Source organism: Coregonus lavaretus (assembly GCF_964263955.1).
Source record: "Coregonus lavaretus genome assembly, chromosome: 39".
Classification (NCBI taxonomy): Eukaryota; Metazoa; Chordata; class Actinopteri; order Salmoniformes; family Salmonidae; genus Coregonus; species Coregonus lavaretus.
Window position 1 is genome coordinate 18,633,572 of NC_140026.1, and position 13,561 is coordinate 18,647,132.

Here is a 13,561-nt window from a genome sequence, read left to right on the forward strand (position 1 = left end):
TCTTGCGAATACTTTTCGATTCTGAGTTCCGACATATAAAGTTTGTATGTGAAAACTATTTAAAAGATGCATACTTCAGTTTTTCCAAACTCACTTCACTCTCGCATAAAAGGGAGGCTTGCGCTACCCAGTGCTGGGACATGCGCAGATCAAATACGCCGTTGGAACACTGATTAAGCTGTTTACATGTCCCAATAATTTGAAAGATTGCTCAGAAATCCAGGTGTTTTAATTGGCATATGCTTACTTCGATTATGACCATACGCCGATTAAGATAAGCAGAGTAAGGTGTTTACATGACTAATGCCATACTCGACCTTCTGTCATAATCAGTTTAATATTGAATTATTAGTGTGCATGTAAACGTACTGTGACCCAACATTAAGTTATACATTTGTTCTACAACCTTCAACCGCCTGTCTATGGTTTCTAAACCAATACCAGATAGCTAACTGCGGCCAAAAAAGGCTCCCATGGACCTTTTAACAAGACCTGGGAAAATATTCCCTTGAAATTCCCCATTGATACAGTCATTGGTTATTGTAGCCTTGGGTAAAAGCTTGGCTATTAATGGTCTGGTTCTTTTATCTGCACGAAGCCATTCCGAAGCAATAAATCACCAGAGGTCCATAACACACGGGCCGAGAGCATTTCCTCTGAGTCTCGGGGGAAACACGGGAGTTATGATTCCAAAACAAGACTCCAACAAATGGATTCCAACAACTATCCGCGCGCTCACTCAATCGTTCCGACGCACATTCAATATTGACAGAGCACACCACCTCAATAAATGTCTTCACTGCCTATTGACACGAAGACAGAGAAAGTACAACAAGCCTACTCTCCTCTCCCCTGTATTGCTCCCCTTTAGCTTTCACTCTTACTCTCTGCCTCATGTATCTTCTTTTTGTTGTTGCATTTTTTATCTCGTTCTCTGGCTCTCTTCCTAACTCATAGCTTATTGCATAATGGTTTACTCCACTTACAATCACTAGATATTGTTCTGACTTCTGAAATGAAACACCAAGAAATGCCTGTTGTGTGAAACAAGCTTGGATTGGATTCTGTCATTACTGCCCCTAGAAAAGGTTTGCAAGCCTGTAATAAATAAAGCACATTTGTGTCTAACATAGCACTTCCCCAAGCTTTACTATGGTATATATAGTATGAGTAATTGGGTTGGTTTAGGACTCATCTCACACATTATACTGAAAGGAAGCTGTGCCTTGTCAAATAGTATGTGGAGAGTGAAACATGATTCTAGATATCGATTGACATGAGATGAAAGGCATAAATTACACTTATTATTAATTATCCCATGGTCAGAGCTTGTAGGAAACATGAGAATATTATGAAAATGTTAAGACTCACAATCTTTCCAAAGTAGACAGCCCAATGAAGGATCCATTCTTCAGTTCCTGAATTTTGTTGTTGCTTAAAATCCTGTGAAGAAAATAAAGAGATGTATATGTCAACTTCAATTAAAGAACAACATTCTACAAATGTACAGCAGCTTTCAGCAGTAAATACTATTTGCAGAATTCGAACTCCACTACATTCCACATACTAAAAAGTGCTCATCACCTAACAAGAATGAGTCTACTTTGGACATTTGAAATTCCTTCAACACTGAAAAAAAGCCCAGCTCTAGTAATCCCATCCTATTGTCCCTCAACCCTCCATTCATGGAATGTTCTATAGTGCCAGGAAGAGGACAGGGGAAAAACAACTATCTTCTTCCCACCATGGTCTTTCATGATGCTAAATTGGTAGCATGTGTCTCTACAGGGTACAATTCATCCAGGTTGGTGAGAGTCGGTGGTTGCATACTTTCCGTCAAACCTCTTCTGCTTTGATGGTTAAAAGGTATGATAATCTGATCCAAAGCGGCGGTGACTCACTTTGAGATTGTTTCCTGAGTGCCACATGAAGTCATTTGATGTAACGCTTGATCGTAGACACCAGCAGTTCAGGTGTCTCGTCTTGACCTTCAATAATGATAGACGCGTTGGCAACCAGGCATTATCGTTTTATAGGGGCTAGATCCACAAGTCACTGGTATTGCTAAATCTATGTTCAGACTAGTTCAAGTCGGGGCAACAACGACTCAATGAAAGTATGCATAATTTGTCTGAGAGAAATCTGATGTCTACATATGGTAAGATGCATCACCTCTATCAACTATCAATCAGATAACAGAGAAAGCATTGTACAAAGGGCTTAAGTATTGTACTTATTGACCCCTTATGAATTTGAGATAAGATGCTATGAGGTAATCAACTTTATGAGTGCCAAATATCTACAGCACCTGGTGTCACAGGAAGGCAAAGAAGATCATCAAGAACCTCAGCCACCCGAGCCACGGCCTGTTCACCCCGCTGCCATCTAGAAGGCGGAGACCGTACAGGTGCGTCAACGCTGGGACCGAGAAACTGAAAAACAGCTTCAATCTCCAGACCATCAGACTGTTAAATAGTCACCACTACACGGCCTCCGCCCAGTACCCTGCCATGAACCTTAGTCACTGTTACTAGCCGGCTGCCACCCGGTACTCTACTCTGCACCTTAAAGACTGTTGCCCTCCGTACATAATCCTTGAACAATGGTCACTTTAATAATGTTTAGATACAGTTTTACCCACTTTATATGTACACAATGTATTCTAGTCAATGCTCCTCCTATAGAACTACCGCTGTACACACCTTTTCTATTCATATACTGTCCATACTGTCTATTTCACACCATTATATACAAACACTAAGTGTAAAAAACATTAGGAACACCTTCCTAATATTGAGTTGCACCCCCTCTTGCCCTCAGAACAGCCTCAATTAATTGGTGTTGAAAGCGTTCCACAGAGATGCTGGCTCATGTTGACCCAATGCTTCCCACAGTTGTGTCAAGTTGGCTGGATGTCTTTTGGGTGGTGGACCATTTTTGATACACACGGGAAACTGTTGAGCGTGAAAAACCCAGCAGCGTTGTAGTTCTTGACACACTCAAACCGGTGCGCCTGGCACCTACCACCATACCCCATTCAAAGGCATATTTTGTCTTGTCCATTCACCCTCAATGGCACACATACACAATCCATGTCTCAATTGTCTCAAGGCTTAAAAATCCTTCTTTAAGCCATCTCCTCCCCTTCATCTACACTGATTGAAGTGGATTTAAAAAGTGACATCAATAACGGATCATCGCTTTCACCTGGATTCACCTGGTCAGTCTATGTCATGGAAAGAGCAGGATTTCCTAGTGTTTTGTACACTCAGTGTACACAGACTAATTCAACATATTTCATTGAATAAGATGACTCATTAATCACAAAACCTTTTGATGTTAACAGTTACAAAGTAGGCAAACTTAGGTATGAAATGCCAACAAAAAACTGTGAACCATCATATCCTGTACATGCATAAAATACCTAATAATGAAAAAAAAAGCATTGTAATTTTGAATTCTGTAAAAGTTAGTGTGGGTGAGGTGGGGAAATTATTATTGTCCATCTATAATGAGAAACCACCTGGCATTGACAACTTAGATGGAAAGCTACTGAGGATGGTAGCAGACTATATTGCCACTCCTATTTGTCATTTTAATCTGCGTCTGGAGAAAAAAAGATTATCCTCAGACCTGGAGGGAAGCCAAAGTCATTCCGATACCCAATAATGGTAAAGCACCCTTTACTGGTTCTAACAGCCGACCAATCAGCTTGCTGCCGACTCTTAGCAACATTTAGGAAAAATTAACAGACTTTCAGCATGATTATAGAGAAGGGCACTCAGCATGCACTGCACTGACACAAATGACTGATGATTGGTTGAAAGAAATGTATAATAAGAAGATTGTGGGAGCTGTACTGTTATTATTGACCTTAACCTGTTGTTGAAAAAACTTGTGTTATGGCTTTTCAAACTCTGCCATATCGTAGATTCAGAGCTATCTATGAAATAGAACAGAGGGTTTTCTTTAATGGAAGCTTCTCTAATGTTAAACATGTAAAGTGTACTGTACCGCAGGGCAGTTCTCTTGGCCCTCTACTCTTTTCTATTTTTACTAATGACCTGCCACTGGCATTAAAACAAAGCCTATGTGTCTATGTATGCTGATGATTCAACCCTATACGCGTCAGCAACCACAGCTAGTGAAATCCCTGCAAACCTAAACAGAGTTGCAGTCGGTTTTAGAATGGGTGGACAGTTATAAACTACTCCTGAACATCTCTAAAACTAAGAGCATTGTATTTGGTTCAAATCATTCCCTAAGTTCTAGACCTCAGCTGAATCTGATAATGAATAATGTTATGTAGCTGTTGAGCAAGTTGAGGAGACTAAATTACTCGGTGTTAGTTTGGATTGTAAACAGTCATGGTCAAAACATATTGATCCAATGGTTGTAAAGATGGGGAGAGGTCTGTCCGTGATAAAGAGATTTGACACCACACTCCACAAAGCAAGTCCTGCAGGCTCTAGATTAATCTTATCTTGATTATTGCCCAGTCATTTGGTCAGGTGATGCAAAGAAGGACCTAGTTAAGCTGCAGCTGGCCCAGAATCGAGTGGCACGTGTTGCTCTTCACTGTAATCAGAGGACTAATACTATGCATGCCAAGCTCTCTTGGCTAAAAGTAAAGGAGACTGACTGCATCACTTATTTTTATAAGAAACATGAATGTGTTGAAAATTCCAAATTGTTTGCCTAATCAATTTACACACAGCTCTGACATACACTTACGCCCCACCAGACATGCAGCCTTGCATCTTTTCAGTCCCCAAATCCAAAACAAAGTCAAGAAAGCGTACAGTATTATATAGAGCCATGATTGCATGGAACTCCCTTCCATCTCATATTGCTCTAGTGAACAGCTAAAAAACAACAACAGATAAAGCAACACATATGTAGGCTATGTGCAGGTGTGAAAGTATAATTACATTTCTTCCCGGTACGGGACCTCCTAAAAATTGTATGGACCTAATCATAGAATTACATTTGGAATCCCTATTAATTCAAATCGGATCTCTGTGGACTTAGTCGTAAAAGATTTGTCATTAAACATTAAAAACCTATTACTTTTTATTGTGGCATAAACACAACCAGTCATGATGTTCTCATCTGATTGTCAAACGATCACTTCAAAGGGCTCCTTTACTAGGCTACCCCCGCACGCTCATCCACTCGCAATATATTTCCAGCCTCCAAACAGTGGTGAATGGAAAGAGACATCTGTTTCTGTCTAGTCTAGGAGACCAGTCTAGCTACACAAAACACCAAAAAGTGTAATGACATTTGGAGATTGTCATTAAGCCAGAATGTATGCATCCACTGCTGTCCACGCGTGTCTTTGAGTCGACCACTCATCTCTGCCTTGGCAAAATGTCAGTGTTCTCATCGAACCACATCGCATTTTGGAGAATAGACTATACCACCCGTTTTCAAGTCCATTCGCTTATTTTCCATGCCTCTGACATGCGGTAATGATCAAAAGTGATATTATGATCAAAAGTGGTGTAATAGCTTACAGTTTTTGACATTTTGTTTTAATTATTGTGATAGGCTCATGTTTTACCGGTACGGTAAAGCTATGTGTGACGTTTTTCTAGCTATGTGTGACGTTTTTATTAAGCTGTTCTTGTCTATTAATGTTCTGCATTATGTAATGTTTCATGTTTTGTGTGGACCCCAGGAAGAGTAGCTGCTGCTTTCGCAACAGCTAATGGGGATCCTAATAAAATACAAAACAATCTATTCACATCAGATTGTGCTCTAAGTGATAAATGCTATGCAAGTCTCTTCTTTCAAGGGTGAAAAACTCAGAGCATTATGCTAAAATGGGAAACCATACAATCGGGGAAATTAGGGTATCAAACTTCAATGACCAAAGTTTATTAAAAACATTTTGATGGTGGCTTCAGCCAAAAGCATCAATTAATAGGGTGTCCAATCAAAAACAATTTTTTTGACCAATGGGAAAAAATAATAGTGTAGATAATCCTCTAAGAAAACCAATGGTCCAAACCACGTCTCTATCATTATCCGTTCAAAAGTTACCCAAGTTTTTACCCTCGCAGGATGGCCGGAATTAGGGTGACTAAATCAACAGAGGCCAGAGAAAAAGAGTGTTCAGAAATCCAACCTGGTCTCAGAGCATTTCATATTATTCTGTACAGTGGGGGAAAAAAGTATTTAGTCAGCCACCAATTGTGCAAGTTCTCCCACTTAAGAAGATGAGAGAGGCCTGTAATTTTCATCATAGGTACACGTCAACTATGACAGACAAATTGAGGAAAAAAATTCCAGAAAATCACATTGTAGGATTTTTTATGAATTTATTTGCAAATTATGGTGGAAAATAAGTATTTGGTCACCTACAAACAAGCAAGATTTCTGGCTCTCACAGACCTGTAACTTCTTCTTTAAGAGGCTCCTCTGTCCTCCACTCGTTACCTGTATTAATGGCACCTGTTTGAACTTGTTATCAGTATAAAAGACACCTGTCCACAACCTCAAACAGTCACACTCCAAACTCCACTATGGCCAAGACCAAAGAGCTATCAAAGGACACCAGAAACAAAATTGTAGACCTGCACCAGGCTGGGAAGACTGAATCTGCAATAGGTAAGCAGCTTGGTTTGAAGAAATCAACTGTGAGAGCAATTATTAGGAAATGGAAGACATACAAGACCACTGATAATCTCCCTTGATCTGGGGCTCCACGCAAGATCTCACCCCGTGGGATCAAAATGATCACAAGAACGGTGAGCAAAAATCCCAGAACCACACGGGGGGACCTAGTGAATGACCTGCAGAGAGCTGGGAACAAAGTAACAAAGCCTACCATCAGTAACACACTACGCCGCCAGGGACTCAAATCCTGCAGTGCCAGACGTGTCCCCCTGCTTAAGCCAGTACAGGTCCAGGCCCGTCTGAAGTTTGCTAGAGTGCATTTGGATGATCCAGAAGAGGATTGGGAGAATGTCATATGGTCAGATGAAACCAAAATATAACTTTTTGGTAAAAACTCAACTCGTCGTGTTTGGAGGACAAAGAATGCTGAGTTGCATCCAAAGAACACCATACCTGCTGTGAAGCATGGGGGTGGAAACATCATGCTTTGGGGCTGTTTTTCTGCAAAGGGACCAGGACGACTGATCCGTGTAAAGGAAAGAATGAATGGGGCCATTTATCGTGAGATTTTGAGTGAAAACCTCCTTCCATCAGCAAGGGCATTGAAGATGAAACGTGGCTGGGTCTTTCAGCATGACAATGATCCCAAACACACCGCCCGGGCAACGAAGGAGTGGCTTCATAAGAAGCATTTCAAGGTCCTGGAGTGGCCTAGCCAGTCTCCAGAACTCAACCCCATAGAAAATCTTTGGAGGGAGTTGAAAGTACGTGTTGCCCAGCGACAGCCCCAAAACAGCACTGCTCTAGAGGAGATCTGCATGGAGGAATGGGCCAAAATACCAGCAACAGTTTGTGAAAACCTTGTGAAGACTTACAGAAAACGTTTGACCTGTGTCATTGCCAACAAAGGGTATATACCAAAGTATTGAGAAACTTTTGTTATTGACCAAATACTTATTTTCCACCATAATTTGCAAATAAATTCATAAAAAATCCTACAATGTGATTTTCTGGATTTTTTTCCCTCATTTTGTCTGTCATAGTTGACGTGTACCTATGATGAAACTTACAGGCCTCTCTCATCTTTTTAAGTGGGAGAACTTGCACAATTGGTGGCTGACTAAATACTTTTTTCCCCCACTGTACATATGATATGTTACGTTTACTATGGTTATAAGACAGATGGTTACTTAACCTCTTAAGGATCACACCCTTTTTTTCAAATTTTGCCTAAAATGACATACCGGAAATCTAACTGCCTGTAGCTCAGGACCTGAAGCAAGGATATGCATATTCTTGATACCATTTGAAAGGAAACAATGTAGGACAATATAACACATTAGATCTGGTAAAAGATAATACAAACAAAAAGCCAGAGACAGCAGGGTTCAAACTGTAGAACCCAGTTTCTACATTTGAATATAAAAATGGATTTTATCAAACAAAACTATGCTACATTTTATCTCTGGGACCATTAGGATGACAAATCAGAGCAAGATTACTGAATGTAAGTACATTATTTACCTTCAGAGGTAAATGTATCAAACCAGTTGCCGTGATACGTTTTTGGTTGTTATGCACTCTCCTCAAACAATAGCATGATATTTTTTTCACTGTAATAGCTACTGTAAATTGGACAGTGCAGTTAGATTGACAAGAATTTAAGCTTTCTGCCCATATAAGACATTTGCTGTTACTTACAACAGTCATGCTAATCACATTAGCGCACGTTAGCTCAACCGTCCCGTATACGGGACACCGATCCTGTAGAGGTTAAGGCAAAAACAAAAGGAAGGTGGTTGGTCGGGGAATCTCATCACAGACAACTTTAGCATTTGAGCAACTTTTCAACTACTTACTACTAAGTAACCCTTCTCCTAACCTTAACCCTTTCACCTAGGTCCTAAACTTATCCCTAAACTTAACCCCTAACCCAAACCCCTAGCCTAGCCACCTAGCTAGAATTTGTAACATATCATAAGTTTAGCAAATTCGTAACATATCATACGTTTCATGCATAATGGGGGATGGACAGCCACAAATTGATACATACCATATGAAACGTAACATACTGTATCATACTAAATGGAGTGTTTCAGATTTTACATACAGAATAGTAAGAAATGCTCTGAGACCAAGTTGGAAAACATCATTGAAAACATCAATAAATAAAATTAAAATCAGGAAAATTGCATAGTGTCAGCTAGGCTGGATTCTGTGCAAGAATTAAGGCTATCTGACAGGCTCACTTTCCCGTTGAACTCGAATCCGCAGGAAATTAAACAATAGAGGTAAGATAGATATCGATTTTGAGACATGACATGTAGCACTTTCATACTTTATTATACGCTTCTCATATCAATTAGAAATTCATGTTCTTTTAGAAGATTTCTCACAAAAACAACCATATCTCTGAAATGTCAACGGAGCACTGAGCGTTTAATTAATAATCACATTTAATTCAGCTCGTGTCATGCTAATTTTGCAACCCGCGGAAACTTTGAAGACAACAACCACAAAATGTAAAATCCTCAAAAAAATCTGCACCGCTATGTCAACAGAGCTCGGTGCTTATTATCGGATGTATAAGGTTAAGATTTCCAACTTTTTTTATAAAATGTTAATGACATTGTTAGAGAAAGACCCCACTGAACGATTCAGAACATGGATAATTATATTTATCATGGTAAAAATGTATTCTTATAGCATAAAGAAGTGAAATTCATCAACAAAGCACGTTTTCATCCACTCTGGGTAGTATGGGTAGATACCCTACAATGAACAGTCATTGGTTTACTCTGAAAAACATTGTCAGAGAAAATGTCCTGTGACAGAAGACCATACACAAGCAGTGTCATACATCTCAGAAGAAAAGAAAAGAGCAGGCTCAGTTTAGGCCCCAAAATACACTTTCTTCCCCTTTCTTCAGATTTGTACTCACGCTAGTCACCTTTCACAGTACAGTATGTTATTCAATAGTATGTTAACATCACTATTCAATTACTAAGCCTTTGGAGGAAGAGGGCGTGAGAAGAGGGGGGGGAGACCCAACTGGCTTGTGGTCGCCCTATTTTTTGGCCTTCTGGAGGGGATGTGGTGGGTCACACACACACACACAACCAGTACCCATAACCCCCGGCCAGATTGGAGTCATTAAAGGGTGTTGAGGGCTAGCTTTATTACAGGGTTGGCCAGTGGAGACTCATTCGATATTTTCTCTTCCCTGCTCCAAACCCCTCAGACAGGGAACACAAACAGTTCCTGTGTTTCATGGCTGGCCCGTGCATACTTTTCTGCGTGCGGAAACTCCAGATGTCGGGGCTTGGTGAGGAACGAGACTGCAAAGTCTATCACAGCTCTCGACACGTACTGATGATATAGGCAGAGCCACAGGGTCCTCACATAAAGTGCTCAGGTCGAGAAAATCAGATTTATATAGCCTATTTGATTGCTTTATTATATGGTTTAGGGAGGGATGGTTTCAAACGCAATTCCATTGTGAATAAATAATAAGTAAAGTACATGAATGGTTTTTGCACTGATGATAATGAGCACTAAGATGAAAGAAAGAAAGTAATGCTTCCAATGAATGACGTTTATATATTAGTGGGGGGGAAAAACTGTGTATACATTGATAACTTCGGATACACAAATTCAATATATTCTCTCTCTCAGGACCTGAGTGACCTGTAGGCACATCCAGCTCCAATTACAGCTTGGTTTATCCACAGATATCCCTGCTATTTTCATAGAAAACAGCATAATTAGGTTTAATTAGATTCAGAATTTAAATCAGCACAGCTATAATTCAAACACACACACTGCGGAATTCTTCAAGTCCGTCTAGATAAATATGCACTTCTAACCTTGTGACTCCCCGACTGTCAAAATAAATCTGTGTAAGAGGGTTCTCCTGAGAGTCATGAGCTCTGTTCTTGCTCTTCTCCTCCCTCCCTCCCTCCCTCATTCTGTCCCTCCCTCTTCATCTCTCCCATGACTGGTGTGTGACCTCCGTGAGGGGAGCTGCTTAGCTTCCAGGGAGAAACTTGCATATAGTTTACCATAAACAACTACCTCTAAACAGTGTGTGTTTATAGTTCTGCCGAGCACTCTTACTATTCACATCTTAATTGGGACAAGGGTCCTGCATTGTAGATACATAGAGGAGCCTACGACGAACAGATAGTCAACCTATGCTGTAGAATCGATTTTGTAAAGTACGCCAAAGTTGGCCTATAGATTGTGCCGTTTCATACGTGAAAGTAGCCGGCTCAATCGCCATTTGATTCTCAATACGTACACTGAACAAAAATATAAATGCAACATGTAAAGTGTTGGTCCCATGTTTCATGAACTGAAATAAAAGATCCCAGAAATGTTCCATATTCCACTAAAATGCTGTGCACAAATGTGTTTACATCCCTGTTAGTGAGCTTGTCCCCTTTGCCAAGATAATCCATCCACCTGACAGGTGTGGCATATGAAGAAGGTGATTAAACAGCATGATCATTACACAGGTGCACCTTGTGCTGGGGACAATAAAAGGCCACTCTACAATGTGCAGTTTTGTCACACAACACAATGCCACAGATGTCTCAAGTTTTGCGGGAGCGTGCAATTGGCATGCTGACTGCAGGAATGTCCACCAGAGCTGTTGCCAGAGAATTGAATGTTCATTTCTCTACCATAAGCCACCTCCAATGACGTTTTAGAGTATTTGGCAGTATGTCAAACCGGCCTCACAACTGCAGACCACATGTAACCACGCCAGCCCAGGACCTCCACATCCGGCTTCTTCACCTGCGGAATTGTCTGAGACAAGCCACCCGGACAGCTGATGAAAATGTGGGTTTGCACAACACAAGAATTTCTGCACAAACTGTCAGAAACCTTCTCAGGGTAGCTTATCTGTGTGCTCGCCGTCCTCACCAGGGTCTTGACCTGACTGCAGTTCGGCGTCGTAACCGACTTCAGTTGGCAAATGCTCACCTTCGATGGCCACTGGCACGCTGGAGAAGTGTGCTCTTCACGGATTAATCCCGGTTTCAACTGTACCGGGCAGATGGCAGACAGCATGTATGGCATTGTGTGAGTGAGCGATTTGCTGATGTCAACGTTATGAACAGAGTGCCCCATGGTGGCGGTGGGCTTATGGCATGGGCAGGCATAAGCTACGGACAATGAACACAATTGCATTTTATCAATGGCGAGATCCTGAGGCCCGTTGTCGTGCCATTCATCCGCTGCCATCACCTCATGGTTCAGCATGATAATGCACAGCCCCATGACGCAAGGATCTGTACACAATTCCTGGAAGCTGAAAATGTCCCAGTACTTCCATGGCCTGCATACTCACCAGACATGTCACCCATTGAGCATGTTTGGGATGCTCTGGATCGATGTGTATGACAACGTGTTCCAGTTCCCACCAATATCCAGCAACTTCGCACAGCCATTGAAGAGGAATGGGACCAACATTCCACAGCCCACAATCAACAGCCTGATCAACTCTATGTGAAGGGGATGTGTCGCGCTGCATGAGGCAAATGGTGGTCACACCAGATACTGACTTGTTTTCTGATCCATAGATTAGGGCCTAATGAATGTCCTTTTATGAACTGTAACTCAGTAAAATCTTTCAAATTGTTGCATGATAAATAATTCACAGAAGAACCATATCCAGAAAATGTAGACAATCTTGTGGCAGTCCAGACACTATAGACCAATTCACAATGCGTTTGATCTGCAGAGGGCAAGTGCACAGAGACAAGTGTCTGCTTCTCAGTGTTCACACCTGCCTCTGGGAGTGTTCACGTCGGGAAGCGTCTATACGTCTGTGAGGGACTAGGCACCTGCACAAGTCCTGGGCATCTGCATCTGCCCTGGCTCTCAGACGGTGATGAACTGCCTGTTGAATTCCTCAGGGCTCAGGGGTGGAGGAGGGGAACCACCCTTACCTTAATACATAGATAGGCTCATAGGGATTGTGACTTTGCATTGGGCCGATTACTGCACCTTGTCATCAATGACCTCAAATACTAATCTGCACTATACTGCATTTGCATGTAAAACCTCCACACAACACTGTATATATTCATCACGGCAGCATCCCTCCCTTATATAGATATATCCCCTCTGTAAATGGTATATTCCCACTGTAATCAGCCTATACTCCAGAGTTTTATGTTTACTGCTCCGATACTGTATATTCTGTATGACGTTTATGTGGACTTGTGTCTGTATTGTTTGTCTATTGCTGGCAGCACCTTCTCACTAAGGCAAATTCTGGATATGTGTAAATGTCCTTGGTGAATAAAGGTAATTCTGATAAGATTGCCTTCAGCAGGAGCCAAGAACAAACGGCAGATAGATTAGGGCCGTCTCCGACCAAAGGTCGAAATGTTAAAAGATCTATTTTTCCATATAGACACACCCTATGTTTTTTTTATAAAATCAACTATATGTAGAGCTTGTCTGATGCCTAAAGCACACTGTTTGATTAAATAATTAAGACATACAAATGACTCAAGTGGGAGCCAGAGAGCAAGATCGCCTAAACAGAAAGAAAAAATATATATATAAATAACTTGTTCCCGACCCTCCTCCTACCGCTGCTGCTGGCCTTCGCAGATTCTGCCGTTATGCTCCTAAAGTTACCGGTAATGGGCTACACCAGGGGTCGTCAACCTTTTCCATTTGAAGTGTCAATTTATCTTACAATTTCTACCGATCTGCGTGCCAGTTATGATTTTCATATTCACATTTGTGGAAAATTTCATTAATAGTAAAGCCTTCGTATCTCAAAATCATTGTCATGTGGTTAATCAAAATGATATCTAAATTAAAATGATACAAATCTAAAAGTAACTTATATTGCCAACTATTTAAAAATAGCCTACATAAAGACAACAAATAAAAACATTACAGCCTGAAGGTA

General features: G+C 41.0%; 1 protein-coding gene across 1 annotated transcript in view; it reads right to left on the reverse strand.

Moving 5' to 3' along the window:
* The window catches only part of LOC311112602 (adhesion G protein-coupled receptor A3-like), a 49,392-nt gene that overhangs the window by 27,248 nt on the left and 8,583 nt on the right, over positions 1–13,561 (reverse strand). Inside the window, 1 exon segment of the mRNA XM_084155748.1 lies at positions 1,372–1,443. Coding sequence (XP_084011874.1) covers positions 1,372–1,443 — 72 coding nt within the window.